The sequence below is a fragment of the Paramacrobiotus metropolitanus genome, unplaced genomic scaffold (assembly GCF_019649055.1).
Source record: "Paramacrobiotus metropolitanus isolate TYO unplaced genomic scaffold, Prichtersi_v1.0 Parri_scaffold0000048, whole genome shotgun sequence".
NCBI lineage: Eukaryota > Metazoa > Tardigrada > Eutardigrada > Parachela > Macrobiotidae > Paramacrobiotus > Paramacrobiotus metropolitanus.
This window is the reverse complement of record NW_026570268.1, coordinates 267,891-286,822: the sequence shown is the minus strand read 5'-3', so window position 1 is coordinate 286,822 and position 18,932 is coordinate 267,891. Positions and strand designations below refer to the sequence as shown.

Here is an 18,932-nt window from a genome sequence, read left to right as displayed (position 1 = left end):
TCAAAGTATTCATTCACCCAGATAGAGAAATATTACTTATCTTAACGATAAAATTAATACAGATACAGTTATGTACTGTACCATTATTCATGATCATATATCAATAATCATTATCCTCGACAAAGCAAGTGACGTCCAACCTGGCGGCGGCACAGCCTGTGCACTATCCTCATCGTCCAGTTTCCCCTTGTCGGCGGCGTGGCCCTTCTTCGTTGCTGCTTCTTCGCTTTTCTCTTCGCTTCCAACAGCCGCACCCATGGATCTGCAATTAATTTTACTTTTGAACATGATGAATCAGCAGTTTCTTTACAGAAACACGTAACACATCGTTTTTTTTTCAAATTTAATAATTATTTCTTTAAAATTGGTTTCAGTTTTAACCGTGCACTTGTCTAAATTTTACATAAATAAAATACATACATATTTTACATGCATACTTAATTTTACATACCGCCTGCTGTACATGTGTGGTTTTTTTAAATTTTTGGAATAAATCTTTATCAACGCTGTATTTAACTTTTCTGAACCGTATTCATTAATTAGAATACTGCAACAATTTAAATTACAGTATAATTTAAATTATTCTCAAATAATTCGGCTGTGAAGAGCAAAATATTTACGTACAAGTGGTTTCGCAGTTTTAATAATTATCAGGCCACGGTCAGACCGCCCCAAAGACGTTCACTGCAAGGCGCTGCGTCCAATCTGGAGTTTTTGAAACAGAACATCTCTTTAGCAATTCAACGTGGTAATGCTGCTTCAGTAATGGGGACCGTCGAGAATGTTGTTTCGTTTAACCGTAATTAGATCTTGATATTGTTATCACGCTGTAATAAAGTACATCGAGATCTTCGAAAAAAAATCAGAATTAACAGATATAATATTCGGTCCACTCTCTAGCTGGAGCTTTAGAGAAAGGCTACCAAGCACAGCACGTTCTTGTGCCCCCCACCGGGCGCCAGTTTAGATGGATAACTTTGTGTCACCGAGAGAACTGCTTGTCCATCTAAACTGGCGAGCAACAGCGAACTAGTTTTTTTGCTTCTTCCTTCCAAGTGCTGATTGCTGATTATTATTTACTGTTCAGAAGTTTTTCTCCATCATTAAGAATATTTTGTCATCAGAGATTATCCACAGCAGCTCTTCATGATGAGCAACGTTTCACAGGACCAGGACTGCGATAATGCGAGTGACGTGTTGACGACGAGCTCGGAGGATCTGCTCAGTGGCGCCACGGCGTTCCAGCATGTCCGCACGCGCCCGGCCATGCGGGCGCCGGCGCACGCTCCCCCGATGGCCGTCCAGACGCGCCCCTCCCGCCCCGCCACCCGAGCGCCCCAGCAAACCCATCGGCCGCGCGAACGCAGCAACTCCGTGACGCACGACGGGATGCTGCTGGATACTGCGCCACAGCAGGGGTTGTTCGTCGACTCGTCGCTTCGCAAGCTGTTCCAGAGCATGACGCTGGCCAACAAGTGGGTGGCGGCATTTGCATTTCCTCTTACTCTGTCAGGGGAATTTAGCTGGCAATGATTTAGGGCGAAATTGACGTCTCCCACATGGAATAATTTCAAGGGACTCAGCTCAGCTCAAAAGATCCGCCTGAGTAACGTCATTCGGCGGGCCTGGCACATGGACTGTAAGTTGATTCGCTTGGCTACTGCATTAATTTAATTGGCTACGGTATTAATTTAATTTTAAATTTTCTTAAGGATAATTTTTAAGATCGCCACCATCAGATATCACAAACGAATTCGTTGTGGCAGTTCCAGGAATTTCTAATATTAATTTTTAATTTAATGGAATGTACACAAGTGCGCATAATAACGGCTGGAATCGTAAAACATTAATTTGATTTATGCCTGTGTAGAAAAAAAATAACAGAAATTTTAGAATGCAGGCTGAATAACTGTAATGAATTTATTCATTAAAAAAAATTACGTACGTCATTAAAATGCGAAAAATAATTACTGTGTCTTGTGTTATTCGGAAGATGTTTGTGCAGTTATCGAGCCTGTGCGGCCGGTGAACGCATCGAACGAAGTGGACAACTCGGTGCAGCTGGTGGCGGGCAAGTACTGGAAGCGTCGGCTGTCCATCGTCTCCGAGTACCGCCGCTGGCGGCTGTGGTACAAGGACCGCATCTCCGGCGTCCGCACCCGCAGCGACAGCATGGCCGCCAGTGTACGCCGTCGTAATAATAATAATGAATTAATAAGAATGCTGTGCCGTATTAATAACCACAATTTGGCTGTTTTGATGATACTGTATGTTGCAATTGTTCAGGCGGTGAGCGATCCGCACAGCGGGAGCATGGTGATGCAGCCGTGTTTCGAGGAGTCCATCGTGCTGGACGACGTCCCCCTGCCGGACTTGACCGACGCCCTGCTGCCCCGCCTCGGTCCGCAACACTCCGCCTTCCCCGATCCCCGCGAAATCGGTATCCGCTATTTCGCCTTTATTGTTATATTTTTGTGTATGATTAGCATCATTTGGTGCAGACCATGCCGGGTGCGCGGAAATTATCCCAGCGGGACTACTGCCGCTGCTGTCGTTGTTGGATGACATTAAGGCCACACTGGAGATGTGCACCGGTATTCAGCACTCGGCGTTGAGTAATACTCGGTGTGCGCAGCGCCTTTACTGTGTTGCAGAGTATTTTACGCGGAAAAATGAGGCTTCGTCCGGCTGCAGCTCCACGGGACAGGTCGGGATGGACAGTTCGCAGGAGTTCATATCTCTGGATTATTCCGGCGACTCCGATGCTTACCGGAAGGTCAGATCGGCATCCTTAGTCATTCTTAATCATTTATATTAATTTTAATTTTTTCCTTATTCATTTATTAATCGCTGTTGTTTTATTCATAGTTTAATCTTTTACCAATAATTTATTCTTATATAGGAATTTACTATTATTGATATAATTATTGTTGACCTATTGTTACATAATTTATGGCAGAGCAAAGTAATTAAAGGTCACGGCACGGCTAAACCGGCCGGTATGCTAACATATGATAATATGCATTAACGGTAACAGAAAGGCAATGCGAGGCAGGGAATTGTTATTAGGAAAGAAATCAGGTAGAAGTACAAAGTGTACTGTCGGAAGTGGTACTGAATGCATGCATCCGTGCATTAGAAGTAAAGAACAGCAGTATTTGTAGGCAAACAAGTAGGAAAGAATAATATCAGATAGCACGAGTGAGCATATCGCTCAAATGAATCAGTAAACAGTAGCAAAATCATAAAAGTGAATCAGAGCTGTCGCTCAATTATCTATATAAAAATCATTACGTGACACTTCTCTCCGTGTGAAAAGGACTGTCCGCAGTCCATAACTAGACAAGAAAAGCAGAAAAGCCAGTCAACCAGCAATACGATAAAGCAGCTATTTTTGCGTTTAGAAATTTTCAAAACACATCCAAGAAACAACGGGTATTATTATGCAAATAATATTTATAATTGATACGGTTATAAGAAATATAGGTAATACAGCGGAATAATTTATTTTCGTAACGCTTTTAGGGAAAACCCGGGTTAAATCAAATTTTCATTTTATAAATGTTTTTGGATTTAGATTCCCTGACTCATTTTTATAATAAATGCGGTGCTAACGATGATGTCATTCGGTCGCACTTGAACTTGAACTTTGATCCGCGGTCAACCATACACCAAAACCACAACAGAACACCGTATTCAAGCAAATAAATAGACATCTCATTTTCTGAGGCTAAATCGATACCAAAAATCTAATTTATAGATATTAAGTCACTGGTTTTAAACATTGTTCGTTCGCTTGTCTAAACACACGCCTCTTTTCCCCTTTTTTAATGCAACTTCAGTGCATTCAGTCTACGATGCTAAACTCGTGTCTGACTGGTAATTTTGCGTCTTCTGCGATCGAGTCGCGCGTGTACGATCCTTTACGGAATTCTGTTCTGTTCTTTTTTTCACAGCAATTTTCAGTGCTGTTGCTGACAGGTTTTGGTCAGAGACATTACAGCCAATTTTATGCTGTTGCAGACAAGTTTTTTTTTTTTTTGCAGAGACTTCACAGCAGATGGTATTGCTGTTTCAGACAGGTTTTTGTACATCGATTCTAGACTGGAGTGGGTTAATCGTGAGGCCTGTGAGCGATTTTGATTCGCGTAGACACTGCAAACAAACAGCTGCACCAGAATATTCGTAAATTATTTTAATTTCAAAATTAAATTTTGCCTCAGAAAAGTTTGACTTCCATCTATATACAAAAATACTATGCTCTAACCATGGTTGTAATGCAGGGCAATCGATATGAGCACTCGGTCACCTCTTCAAGGCTGTAATGATTGATAAAATGCGGCGACCTAAAGCTTCAGTTAGCGAGCCCGATGTCGCTGGGTTTTCGAGGATAGAACCGGGTTTATCTCCTAGATACTTTTTTTAAAATTCGAATTAAAATCACACAAGTGGCGAAGAAAATTTCCAAACCAGTGTTATTTCATAATTTTTTCTTCAAGAATAAAGCGATTTTTTTTTTATATTGGGAAGATTTAGTACAATAATCCAGACGATTTTAAACCTACCTATATATAATGCAAGAACCTGACTTAAATTTAATTAAAAAACAAAATAAACAAACAATTAATTACGCAAAATAGACGAACAATCAAAATGAAATAGAATATTTTTGAACTTTTAGGGTAATATTTTTTAAATTTTAATTTATTTGCTGGCTGACTTTACATGAGCGGTAAAACAAGGCTAATGCTAAGCGATTATACTGAGCTGTTGGTTAATGGTCCTCCGTTATCAAAGGGGCCAGCGTCCATAGCAGTACGGAAACGACGTAAAGAGACGAACAGGTCGGGGAACACGTGTGGAATCCAAACGGTATCTGTCCAACCACAGTTGTTGATAATCGGTCCAACGCGAGAAACGATTCGGTCAGCTGGAGGGAGTTCACGGGTGTGTCCGCGCAGAAAATAGTGCGTTGATCCAAGCCTAATTGAGCCGGTCGGCTTACATCAGGCTTGTGGATTACAAGGTGGTGCAGGCCCAAAGGAGGCTGCACACAGAACGCATTTGCCTGGAATGACACTTACAAGCGCTAACTAAAAAGACGAATTCACAGCTCAACTCTGTTTCCGTTAAACGAATGCCGTTCTCATTTTTACGGCCTTTTGTATGATTTTCACAAAGGCAGGTGGAGCGTTACACTTTCAGCAATATTTTGATAGCTGTTATGATTCGCAATAAATTTTCCATGACGAAATATATTCAGTCATAAATGAAAAGTTTGAAATAAACTTATTTTTGTTTGGAATCAATGTAAATCTCAGTCTGCGCAGTCCTAAAATTTACAAAGAGCCATTTTGAAGGGAAACGAAACTCAGTTCAGCAAGTTGCGAGAAAATAAATACATCTGGCACAATCCGCCGTTATGATCATGTAAATTTTTTTTAAAATTTTTTTTTTTTTTTTTTAAATTTCCAACAAGGGTCATTTTTGCACAACTTCATTTGCTAACGCTTTTGTCTTGAGCGTATAATTTTATATCGTCTTATAATAACGGGCCTATGAGGGTTCAGGTCTGCGGGCGGGCTGCAGGAATTTCGGAGGCTTTTCAAAAACATCGCGTTTCGCGGAACACCAATGCTGCAGAAAACACTTAACGAACACATACAAATACCATCCTGGAAAAGAAATACCCATTCGAAAGAGTACAAATAAAAGCAATAAAATATAGTTTTCCAAACACGCAATTATCAGGAATATCGGACAATCAAAAACGCATTACTCATTGAGTTCCAAGATTAGAATCCTCTTTTTTTTGGCTCTTTCAACCTTACATAAACCAATCTGAGTTTATGAAAACTCTTAAGTTTCGGGCTGTCAAAATTCCAAATTAAACCATTATGCGTAGACGCTACTCGCACTTTATCACTACACAGGGGATTCATTAAGATTCTGCCAACTTTTACTGCGGTCCATGGTATAGCTTCGCCGGTCTGAGTATACTCTTTTCAACTAAACGAACATTAACTTGACTCCGAGGCTTTTGCCTTTGATTAAATGCAACAATTCATTATTTTACCGGCTGGGTCACTACGCTCTCCGGACGAGTCTGCAGTTCTTCCCTTAGGTGATACTAAAGTTTTAAAAAGAACGTGCACTTTCTTTTCAAACACTAAGTCAACCTTTTCGTTAACCATGTATGCACCTGATTATTCACAGCTATACGGCACCCACAGCGCAACGGTTTGAAGCTTTTAATTAATATTTAATTTAAATCAAAGCAAATTCTAGTCTGCAGTTCTAGAGTTCACAGTGATTAATTTTGTTGCATAATAAAAAACGTTAATCCAGACTCGCACTCTGGTAGTTTTCAGCTATGCGAATAAAGTATGTACATTGGGCACAACGTTCGTCCAATCTGTCACCTTGACCTACTAGTTGTGTCTATCCAGTGCCGTCGCTTTGCGGAGTCATTTATTCTCTGGCCAGTTCAACAATAAAAATTCCAAAAACACAAAAAGAAACACGTGCATTAAACCAAAATAAAATATCAAAAACATATTTCCTCGAAATAAATTTTCAAAAACATAAAAAGCACACGTGCATTGCTTCAGATAATTCATTCGCCGATGTGCTTCTTCCTGGATAGATAATTATTGCAGAATCTAGTACGTCGCTTTTATCCCTTCCCCTCTTTGACAAAAAACTTCATACAGTAAGTTTAAAAACCAGTTGTACGTTAGGTCGGATCCGTCAATGATTTGAGCCAAACATTTTAGGAAATCAAATGATAAGTGATTAAAAGTGGATAAAAGGTTACAAAGTTAAAGAGCTAAAACAAAACGGTTATTTTTTTACTACATTTTAGACGGTCATAACATTCCTACAAAACGATGCACTAAACGCATATGCACATGCAGTATTAAGGCAGGACAGTGATATTTGGAAACGGAAAAGTCTCATAAACATTTTTTTTAGTGTTTCGTAAATAATTCAATACAACTTGGCATATATACAAGCATATATACAACAGCCTCATTAATATCAGCGTGGCTGTCCCGGTGCACTTGCCGAACGGGACGGTGATCTGGCTTGCGTGGCCGAATGCTCACCGCTTGCAGACTGTTGACGTCGTGCACCACCAACGTTAGTAGTGTTACGTTTACCCTTTTCAACAGGCCTGTAATTACGGCTATTTGGGTTTAAATAACATACGGAATAAAGGTGACCAACCTTGTGGCAGTAGTTACAAGCACGGCTTTCGCGTTTACGTTTGGGCTTGGACGGCGCATTAAGCTGATTTAAAAGAGAACTGTACTCATTCAAAAATTTGTTAACTTTGGCAACCATTGATAACAAAACCGGAGTTTTAATAACTGTAACGGGTCCTAGTACATCGACAACCGGGCTACATGGAACTAAGTCCTTGAGGAGTTCGTGGTCCATGACTGCAACTGAATGCCGACGTGTACAAAGCTTTTCTGATGATTTCATGGCCAACAGAAATGACTCAACCAAGCTTTGATCTGCTTCTCTTGACTGGACAGTAGGAGGGTAATTACCAGTTCTTTTGGGCGGATTCATTTCAGTAAAGCTGCAGATTTAACAACCAAGAAAAGCGTTGAGTAATAAGGTTCGGCAAGTCTGATTAATCAGATAGATTCGAAGTTATTTTAGGAACGGCCAGGAACGTTGAACTAGGTTCGGTTAGGGATTGGTCACAAGAAACGGTATTAGTCAACGAAGAATATTCTTATCCAATCGCTAATCAGTAAACAAGCCCAGAAATCTCTGAAATTTTCCAACAACGAGAAAAAGTGTAATTGGGTTCGGCAGTTCCAGATTGTGAATAGGGCATAGCCCCGGCATGCAAACATCTACTGACTCAACGAGTCAAGACAGGATAAGATCAAGGCACAAATCGCTAAACAACAAAAGTGAAGTATATTTTTTTTCGAAAACAAAGGTCACCAAAAACATCAGAAACGAACTATTCATCTTGCTAACGAATTATTAAATTTCATAAGCAGAGAACTGATAGTTCGATTGTCCAACAGAAATATCGTAACCGACACATGCTGTCAAGTAAAGATTGTTGTAATATCGAGCTATCGCTTTTCGGAAGCACTGATGCGGCATCGACGTAAATTTAATCCAATCAACCTTCATGGGAATATTCGAAATGTAAAAACTTTTTTTTTACCATGAAACAGCAAAGCGAAATTAGAAAACAGTTACACGAATGATCTTTCTTGTTTCAAGACGCAATCAGTGAACAGTGTTCTTGAAATGAAAAACAATACGGTCAGGCATATCGAGAAATATCCGGTAATTCGAAAACAAAAGAAACATTTTTAAACTGCAATTTTTCAACTCTGCACAGTTCGGCGGAAATTTTATGAGATAATTAAAAGCGCAGTGCAAATTATTTTTATGAAGGCAGATCTCTAAGAACTGAATCAGCAGATGATGCACCAATATCACACGCCATATAGTCGTTTTCAAGAGACACTTTTGTTTACAACTCGAGCATTTACATAAGAACAAAGTTATCAGAAGTACTGCACTAGGATTATCGCCATTAAATTTTTTAAAAAGGCAGTTGTCAAGTATACTCACGACGGAACATGCTAGCCTGGTATTGCGAACGAACGACAAAATCGGAAAGCGCGCGAGAACATCAGTTCCCGGTTATGGCTTGCTAGCGTCTGGAAAATCACGCTGCTCGAATGCGGCGTAGTACAAACGGCAGTGGCAGCGGCAGCCGCTGTGAACGGTGATGGTATCGTCGTATTAAGTCATCGTACATTAAGAAAAACAAACAAAAAATAAAATAATAATAACTGACAGCTGAAGTAACCGACAGGTACTTCTCAGTCGTCGGACCAGTTTGTTACATAATTTATGGCAGAGCAAAGTAATTAAAGGTCACGGCACGGCTAAACCGGCCGGTATGCTAACATATGATAATATGCATTAACGGTAACAGAAAGGCAATGCGAGGCAGGGAATTGTTATTAGGAAAGAAATCAGGTAGAAGTACAAAGTGTACTGTCGGAAGTGGTACTGAATGCATGCATCCGTGCATTAGAAGTAAAGAACAGCAGTATTTGTAGGCAAACAAGTAGGAAAGAATAATATCAGATAGCACGAGTGAGCATATCGCTCAAATGAATCAGTAAACAGTAGCAAAATCATAAAAGTGAATCAGAGCTGTCGCTCAATTATCTATATAAAAATCATTACGTGACACTATGATTAATTTAATTCTTATTGTTAGGCGTGGGTAGTTATTAATAGATTAATTTTCTGAATTATTGTTAGTTTGTTTTGGTTAGTCCGCGTGATTTTTTTACAGCATTCGCTGGCGCTGCCCCTCAGCTCCCCGGCTTTTGATCGGTCCACCACCAACAGCTACCGCACTCAGTCCGCGGCCGGTGCCTCCAGCGTCTACATGTCTGACTCGCCGCCATACGCCCCGCCGCCCCCGACGACGACGCAGCACAGCGGCGACACTCTGGACGCCATGCTGTCCCCAGACACCTTCCGCCCAGTCCAGCTGTACCAGCCGAGCGATCTGTCGGAGTTGGCGCTGCGTGGGGAGGACATCCAGCACAGCTCGACATTGAGCCCGACGCCCGGCGGGGACCCGTTGATCCAGCCGAATGTTCTGGCGGCGGCGCCGGACACCTTCGGCCGGTCCATCTCGGCCAGCAGCGGCAGTGTGGTGCAGCCGGGCTGCGCGGCGCCGACGGGCATGCAGACCAGAAGTACCAGTGCGCAGGTCCGCCCATTGAACCCCATTGTGCCCAGTAGCAAAGCGGTTGTCGTACCGGAAGTGCAGGCTGGGACTTTATGTTTATTACAAGCCGTTTGAGTCATATACGTAATTGGGGATTTAATTCGAGATTTGATTTGGAATTTGTTTTGTAATTTAATTTGTAATTTATTTTGAGATTTTACTGGGATTTAATTCGGAATTTATTTGAATTTAATTCGGGATTTGATTTGGAATTTTTTTGTATTTTAATTTGTAATTTAATCTGAGATTTAGCTGGAATTTAATTTGGAGCTTAATTTCGAATTTCATGTGGAATTTCATTTGGGATTACAGCATTTTGTAATGCGTTATTTAAGTACTTAAATTAATAATCAGTGAATAATTTTGTTGCTTAATTTACATTTTTTGGAATTTAATTTCGCGGAATTTTGTAGTTCACAAAATTACAATAAAAGAGGATAATAAATGACTTTACGATTACACTGTCAACTACCGTAACTGATCCAGCCATGAAACTGTAACAACATTATTTTTTAATTAAGCAAATAAATTACCTATAATTAAATTGTCAAAATATTAGCGACTTGTCATGTGGAAATTGCCTGACGATTTGTCTGTCGTTTAGCCGATCAGTAAAGATTGCGGCAAGAAAGCCGCAGCCGAGACCGCAGCTATGGGGAATGTCCGGAGCACATCTGGCGAGGTTAACTCGCCTGTACGGACGCCTTTATCCGTTACGCTCCCGTCGAGCAACGAGGGATTAACGCTGGCTCCTCTGCCGACAAGTAAAATTATTATTTGCGAAAGCTGCCGGTTTTTAGGGATTTCAATAAGCGTGTAATTTCACCAGGTGGCCCGGTGCTCCCCGACGGCGTCGTTCAGCCGCCCTTGGGATTGCCCACCAAGACGAAGCTGCCCCCCAAATCCCCCGCAAGCGAGCTCAATATCCGGACCGGTGCGCCGACGCTGACCAGTGTGGTGCTGCCGGCGGAGATTGTCCGTGAGCCGCTGTTCGTGCCCCCTTCTGCCAACACCCACGACCCTGCAGCACGCTCCTCCGAACAATCCGCCTCGCCGGCCAGTCCGGCTACATCACCGACGCCCAGCACCGGGAAACTTATGGAAGGCAGCCTTCATGATTTGGAGTGGCCGCCTGCCATCGATTTGGAGTGGCCGCATCCGGACATGGCCGTCGGCTGCGGACTGACGAATCCGAGCAAAACGACGTGCTTTATCAATGCCACACTGCAATGTCTTGCGCATACAGCGCCATTGTATAATTACTTTGTGAAGAACAATCATCACTGTGGGTGGCTTTGAACTTTCTGCAATAGTTGTGTGGCATAATATTTCTGCAATATTACTCTGGCTTGCAGGTCATATCAAAGGCTCGGGCTTTTGTCTCACGTGCAAGCTTCAAGAGTTGCTACTGTCCGTGTTGCGCGCCTCCCCGATGGATGCGCTGGAACCTAAAGTGATCATTGAGAATCTTTCTCGTAAGAAACTTCTTTTTATCCGACTTTACAAATCTGAAATGTGTTTCCTCAAGAATAAGTCTTAGTTTTGTTTTTGCTTCTTTATCAGTTTTTATTAAATACAAAAACTGATGTTGCTCCTGTTGTGATTGATGTTATTTATATTGCGACAGTGTTTGCGGAAGAGCATTCCGATGGCCGACAGCATGACGCACACCAATTTCTTCACTTTGTGATGAATGCCATGGTGCTTGCAGCGTCGGGACACCAAGATCCGGACACCGTGGATGGTGTCGAAACAACCATGCCGGGTTGGATATTCCACGGTGTATCTCAGTCCAGCGTCCATTGCAAGGGGTGTAAGCACACCTTCGATACGTTGGAGCTCTTCTGGGACATTCAGCTTGCGATTGGGGAGACGGTCAATCACCTGGAGGACGCGCTGCACATCCACACCCAGCGCGAGGAGTTGACATCGCCGGACAACCTCTACTATTGCGAACTGTGTGGAAAGTTGACTCGCTCAACCAAGCAGCTCACGATACAGGTACCACCCAACATCCTGACGGTGCTGTTCAAGCGATATCTGGATACCGGGATGTCGTTATCCAAGGTTGATAAGGCTGTCGCGTTCCCAGAGCGGCTCAATTTGCGCCCGTTTATGAGTGACCCCAATGATGCTTCCGACGTCATATATCAGCTGTATGCGGTGCTCGTGCATCGCGGTGCATCTTTGGATTCCGGTCACTACTTTTCCTATGTTACCATCGACGGAAAATCATGGTTCTGCTGCAATGATGCAGAGGTATTAAAGCGATTAATTGACGATTAAAAATAAATGTTTTTCTAAAACCGTTTATTGTTTTGCAGGTGTCGCCGGCGGATAAGCGAACGGTTTTGAAGCAGAAGGCTTATATGCTGTTTTACGTCAGAACTCCCTGTGATCCGGAGAACAGCCACATCCCAATGAGTACGCCAGTGCGGCCACCCGATGGGGCACAACTGGTCAGCGGGCAGTCACCCAGTGGACCGCACTTGGAGTCCCCTGCCAGCGACAGTGAACTGCCGCAAACAGTGCACAGTCCGCCGCTGGCGCAAGTGCAGCCGTTGTCTCTGTCGTCACCTTTGAGCAGTGAATCTGAAGACAGTTTTGCGGCACTGCTAAGGGAAATGAACCTGTTCTGTGTAGACCCGGATGCCAACCGGTTCAAAAAACACCTCTTCAGGAAGGGCTCTCTGATGTCGCCCATCACGGGGTCCTCTGGGACAACGCCTTCCGCCTCTCAAAGTCCCGCGACGGAAGAAGCTGGTAAGTTTTTATTTCTTGGATTTCTTTTTACTTTCCCTACTGCGTTAAGGGATTTGGCCCAGTACGCAGCACCAAATTCATGTACATTGACGGAAACTTTCGTTATCGTGCTCTCCCAAACAATTTTTTGCATTGCTTTATGATACTTTGTAGCCAAAAAATCTGCATGCGTAGGCATAAAATCCGTTTGCGCGCGCAACATCCGGTTTAAAAGTTATTTGCATCTCCTTTGCATGTCAGTTTTGTACTTTACATAGCAGTATCTGGTTTACGTTTACTTTTTAATTTTACTTTGCTGCATCCCCTTTGCATGTCAGTTTTGTACTTTACGTCGCCGTATCTCGGTAACTTTTACTTTTTTACTTTACTGACATTTTGTAAATATTCATCGTAATTGGATGCAAAGTGTCGGTTTATAATTATACTATTGGCACGCCTGAATGCTTTTAAACTTTTTGGAATTCTGATTCAACCATAACTTTACAATCGGATGTTGCGCTCGCAAACGGATTTTATACCTATGTATACAAATTCTTTTGCTTCAAAACAGTATAAAGATGTACATGGCTTCTTTGGCTTCAAAACAGTATATGCAAAAAAATATACTGTATACGGGAGTGCGGAACAGCGAAAGTTGCTTTGGTTTGCACCAATTCGGTCACAAGTAACTTACTTATTAACCTACGCAGACGGAGTCGTGACGATTGAACTGCGGGATGGCAGCGGTTCAAAGAGAACCATCCCGAGTGGCACCGGCCAGTCCACGCAGGTGATGACGACGTCTCCAGTATCGCCACAATTGGAGTGTCGAGTCTCGCAGCAGATGTCCCCCTTCTCCGCGCAGCAACCCACTGACAATGAGGAGATCGTGATGCACCTTTCTCGCGCCTGCCACCGCGATCTGCGGGGATCGGACGGAAAGTACCTGCACCGGGTACACGAGAAGACTGGGATTTCGGTTAAATTACCGACGTCGCCTGACAGTGATGCGGTTACCCTGTACGGGAATCCTCTCGGATTTGGAGAGGCTCTCGATCTCCTCGCTCAGCAGGTCAGTGAGCTGGAACGATGCGTGTTTACGAGATGCGTCAACCATCGGCCGCGTACTTTTAGATTCCGGCTATACACGTTGTTCACGTGCAGCTTCGAGCTCCCGGCAGCATCCACAGCTGGCTGGCCGGAAGTGACTCGGATGGGCTGAAGGCTATGCTGGCCCGCCTGTGTCGCGGTGTGGAAGTCCAGTTCTTCCCCGAGAAAGACCTGGTTGTGGTCACCGGTGCGCCTGCCTGGCAAGTCTTTCAGGTCCGTCGTGTGCTGGACCTGAAAGTGCGGAAGCTCTGCGCCGGATGTGTTCGAGAGGTGAAGGGACGTTTGGTCGAATTCGTGAAGAAAGCCGGGCGATTTTCGGTCTTATTCCTTTGGTTGCTCTAGTTGTTTCATACTTCTATATGATTTTTTAGATGCCTTTTAAATTTCTGAAATTTAGTGTTTCGTTATTTTAGTTTAATTTTTAGTTTCCCGTCATTTTCTGTTTGATGATAAAACCGTTGCTTATTGCTGCTTAATGGTTGTCTTTGCAGCATAACACCGTGGACGATTTGGTGGATATTCCCCATCGCTCCCCCGCGCCTCGCGCCGAAGAAATCCAGCAAATCCAGGAGACTGGCAATGTAAGCATGGCCGAGGAGAAGGAAGTGGTTTTGCTCGGCTCTCAGGATGCGATGGACGTCGCCAAGCCCAACATCATCCACCCTGGTGAGGTGCCTGTCATGGACGTATCTGAGAAGGTCGACGTCGGCATCAAGTTCCCCGAGGGCATGGACAACCGCGCCGCCGATGCCAACTGCGAGCAGCTGGCTCCCACTGTGGGACCCGCCTCCGAAGTGCCCAAACAGGCCAGCGTCACCGGCCGACCGGAGGACCGCGAAGCCATCCCCAACCCGGCGCATCAGAGCGACGTTATCGGGATCGGCGGCCAGCGCCGCAACGTGGATGAAGCCAACGAAAAGCTGGCGGCGCGCGTCAAGGAGCTGGAGAGGTTGGAGAAACAGCGGGTATGCTTGCTGGAGTTAGCGCTGGTGTTGATGCAGGAGAATGATTTGCGTTTGTTTCATGTGCAGGCGGGGCACAACTACCCCGCAGGGGTGCGCGTGGACATCACGCACCATTTGCAGATCAGCGGCCAGCACGGCGGGAACGTCCGCAAGCTGCGCAACGAGTTTCAAGTGGAGATACAGTTCCCGCAAGACGCCGCTGCCAGCGCGGACGCCGACAAGACCGTCACCAGCGGCCTGGAGTCGCAGGCGCCCGCGGCGCGCGACAAGGGCCAAGCCCGCACTGAATCCGAGGTGAGGGCAAGGTGCTGGGTTGACTGCACAGAGGTAAAATGTAATCGCGTTAATGTCCGTTGTGTAGAAGCGCAAGTCGCGCGTGGAGGTGCCGCTGGACAGCCGCACCCATGCCCGCATCATGGACGACAACGGCCGCACTCTGACGGACCTGGATAACCGCTTCCAGGTGAAGATCAACTTCCCGGGCCGCGACGACGAGAAGGCCAGCGGGGTGACAGTGGCGGGCGAGACGGAGAAGGTGAACAACTGCGAGGCGGAGATGATGCGCATGGAGGGCATCGGCGAGAATGGGCAGGATGCGTCGTTCCAGTTGGGCGACGTGGTGGAAAACGAGACGTCGCGCGCCTACCACGCTCCGGCCCCCGCCGCCCAGCGCCAGGTCGATTGCGAGAACGGCTCAGCGACGGTCGGCGAGTTCATGGTGAAAAGCGCACCGTGCGAGCAGATTGTGGAGGAGTTCTCCACGCTGAACCGGCAGACGAGCAGCGACAACTGCATCCCCGCCGCCATCCCCAACAGCAAGCAATCTGCGCCAACCGAGGAGACCAGCGGCAAAGCCCCCGCGGAGCTTGACCCCGGCAGCCCCAAAGAGTGTGAGACCGCCAAACAGGAGCTTCTGGTAAGCGTTGTGTTATTGTCAGATTCGATGCCGTGAAATGCGAGTGCGTTGCTGCAGGCGATATAATACTATAATATTATTTAGAAATAAAATTAATAATGTTTTTATAGACATTAAATCGAAAAATAAAATTTTTTAAATGAGTTCATTCATGAAAGCGAGGTGGACCAGAGACAGTCGGCCGTTTGAGTAAACGTGAAACCAGATTTTTAAAAACATGCCAGTAGAAAACGTTCGAAAAACTCGATGCTCGTATTGCGTTTTTCTTTGAATGCTTTTGTTGCACTGGATTTGCGTATTTGTTTTTAAAATTACTTGTAATTTAGTTAATCGTTTCCTGCACCATTGTTTTAATTTCTTGAACTTTAAATGCTTAATTTTTCCTCTGTAAAATTTTATTCAGAAACATGATAAAAATATGTAAATGGGAAGTCATTTCTTGGATTGGAGGAAATTTTATGTGCGTCAGCTGGCTTGTGTCATTGTGCAGCGTTCGTTTAACGTGTTTCCCGTTGCAGCTGGGCGAACGAGGAAAAGGCGATGCGGGAGTTTCGCGCAAGAAGATGGAGGCGCGCGGCGTGAAGAAGATCGATGACGCCGAGGTGGGTAATGGTCATCAGCGGTTTCTTTACGCAAATCAGTGGCATCAATCAGTCATTAATGTTGAAATATTTAGAAAGTCGAAAGAAAAAATAAAGGTTAAACGAATTCTCAGCGAACAAATTGAAAACAAATGTTTGAACATAATTGTTTCGTACGTATAACGCTGCATCGTATGCCTGAATAAATATTTGCACTCAATTGAAAAGGAAGAATTAATAATGCTTAATTAAGCTAAAAATTATGGAAAAAATTAATGGTAAAATTTGATTGTTGAATACTGAAATTAACGTATAATTGTTCGAAAAATGTTCTGGAGTAAATGCTTGGAAAAACAAGTGTTAAAACATGAATAAAGTGTGTATATTCATGTTTTGTGAATTTTTGGAAAAATCAAGGTTGCTGTTTTCGGTTGTAAATTGCGATTTATGTTATCATTGCTCGTGTCCTTAGGTATCCTCCGTTCACGCCGTTCAACCGGGCAGGGAAACGGTGGCTCCGGTCAGTCAGCGCAAGGGCGACGTGCTGAGGCTTGACGGTTACGAATATCTCCGGGACTTCTCAAGAAAAGACGGGAAACACTTCTGGCGTTGTCGCCGGACGACTGATTGTATGGTCAAACTGAATATGGGCGGCAGGGTGCCCATCCTCGACCGGGAGCACTGGCACGATCGGTTGGAGCAGAACGCGCAGGCACCGGAGCACAGTGAGCCAGCGGCGCAAAGCGAAGAGTCCCCCACGCCCGCAACTGTCGTGGAAACGAAGGAGGAGGACGCCCAGCAGACGCGTGAGAAGCCAGGGAAGACGGCGAATGCACCCCGGGAACGAGACCAGAGAGGGCGGTTCACGAAGAAGAAGCCCGAAGGCAAATAACTGGATGCCGTCGAAGCCTGTTTCTCGCTTGACTTGCTTGTGTTATTGTTTAGTTGGGTTAAACTTTAACTGAAACTGATTGGTTGTTTATAACTGTTCGTTTTAACTGAATCTGTTTGATTAAAGAGTTAAGCGTAAAAGTTTTTTAAACAATTCTTAGCCGAGTCACAGAAGGCGATTGTTAGGTACAAAAGCGTATTTCGCGTAACAGCGATAACAATAAGCGACCAATAATCGAGTACACGCTAAATAACATCGCGGCGCAGAAAGAGAGAGCGGCAGTTGCAGTGAGGATTTACCGCATTAGAAAATGTGGTGCTTGCGCAAACGCTTAATCCTTGAATTTTAACAGTTGGACGGAATTAAGCGGAAGCCAAACGTGGACCTGCCCGCCTGCGTCCGCAGCGGCAGGTACAGATACGTATGACTTGTATATTACGTACTTGTATGTTGTTGTAGTTTAACTGTCAAAGCATGGCTGGTGTTCTCACCTAATCTTCAAATGAACACTGTCCGCTGCACTGCTAGCAAAATGTCGGAATGGGACATTTTTATTTTTTAAAACACATATTTTATTTATTAAATTTTATTAAAATATGTGTACTACATATTTATTAATGTTTGATAAATAGCCTTGATCGCTAATGTTTAACATGTTTAAATTTATAAAAATATAGATATTTAAACACTGAGATTGACTAATTATTGTAAATAACTGGCAGGTGCTCCCAATAACAACGCCGACGAAGCCGACTATGTCAACTAAAGCCGTAGTTTATGTGTCTTTTCTAATAATTGTGTACCGCATACTGATTTGACCAATAAAGCTATCATAACTAAAGCCGCAACCATGGGTATATTGAGAAATTCCCTTACTTTATGATAAAAATGACCGGGTCTGTTGGTTTACAGCGGCCACGACGCCCGCCGCGACTCGTGCGGCGCCGGAAGTTACGGTCCAGGTCTGCATTCTGCAAGTGACTGCCAAGCCGGGGGCCCACCTCCACCCCCCAGCCGGGCTGCTCGCAGGCGACGGACACCGGCGTGTGTCACGCGGAGATCACGCGCTGGAACCTCAACCCGGCCACCGGTGTCTGCCAGACCTTCGTCGGCAGCGGATGCGGTGGCAATAAAAAGTAAGCGCAACATTCAACTGTAGAAAATTTATCATAATATTAGTTAGTTTTAATAAACTTAATATATTGATATTTAATGTATTTAGTAAATAACAATTAATGTTTTTTTAAATGGAAAAATATTTACATTGCTAATACTTAGTTCATATTTATTGGAAAAAAGATATATCTCAATATGACTAATGCAGCGGATTTTGTGTTGCAGCCGGTATTTGACGGAAGAATGCAGCAAGGCCACCAGCAACGGGAATGGGCAATCATTACAACCAAATGCACAAATGCACAAACTTCTAAAGTTTTCTTCATAGATGCATCAGTTTCGAAGGTTCTCTTTGCAAGCACGTGCGAGTTAGGCGTAATTCTAAGGTATCCATCATAATTAGATGCAAAATGCACAAACTTTTGACGTTTTCTTCATATTACATGGAAAACGCATCAGTTCCGCACGTACTCTTGGTAGTACATGCAAAATAGAAGAAATTTCGTAGGTATTCATCATAATTAGAAGTGAAATGCATAAATTTCTACGGCTTACTTCATAATTACATGGAATTTGCATCAATTCGTAGGTGTACTTTGCAAGTACATGCGAAAAATAAATAGATAAAATTTCGTAGGTATTCATCATGATTAGATGCGAAATGCATAAATTTCTACGGTTTACCTCATAACTACATGGAATGTGCCTCAATTCGTAGGTATACTTTGCAAGTACATGGGAAATAGGCGCAATTTTGTAGGTATTCATCATAATTAAATGCGAAATGCGTAAACTTATACGGCTTACTTCA

At 43.9% G+C, this 18,932-nt stretch overlaps 1 protein-coding gene across 2 annotated transcripts; it reads left to right on the top strand.

Annotated features, from left to right (window-relative positions):
* Positions 1–735: 735 nt before the first annotated feature.
* On the top strand, positions 736–17,145 carry LOC129591803 (uncharacterized). Of its 2 annotated transcripts, XM_055487621.1 has the most exons (20): positions 736–1,475; positions 1,539–1,639; positions 1,994–2,184; positions 2,287–2,440; positions 2,502–2,594; positions 2,655–2,776; positions 9,356–9,781; positions 10,404–10,563; positions 10,629–11,084; positions 11,155–11,274; positions 11,427–12,058; positions 12,124–12,562; positions 13,252–13,613; positions 13,676–13,851; positions 13,882–13,921; positions 14,143–14,616; positions 14,683–14,910; positions 14,978–15,532; positions 16,051–16,134; positions 16,586–17,145. In XM_055487621.1, exons 1-20 carry the CDS (start codon positions 1,147–1,149, stop codon positions 17,003–17,005), a joined length of 5,562 nt encoding a protein of 1,853 aa, XP_055343596.1. In that variant the 5' UTR covers positions 736–1,146; the 3' UTR covers positions 17,006–17,145. The 2 variants fall into 2 exon arrangements, with proteins under 2 accessions (XP_055343596.1, XP_055343595.1); XM_055487620.1 differs by having other exon boundaries at positions 737–1,475; positions 2,006–2,184; positions 13,676–13,921.
* The last annotated feature ends 1,787 nt before the right edge of the window (positions 17,146–18,932 follow it).

Bases quoted from the DNA above. Each gene is read 5' to 3' on its own strand.
- LOC129591803 (XM_055487620.1), top strand. From the start codon at position 1,147: ATGATGAGCAACGTTTCACAGGACCAGGACTGCGATAATGCGAGTGAC. The intron at 2,777-9,355 runs GTCAGATCGGCA...ATTTTTTTACAG, and splicing joins ACTCCGATGCTTACCGGAAG to CATTCGCTGGCGCTGCCCCT. The intron at 13,614-13,675 runs GTCAGTGAGCTG...GCGTACTTTTAG, and splicing joins TCGATCTCCTCGCTCAGCAG to ATTCCGGCTATACACGTTGT.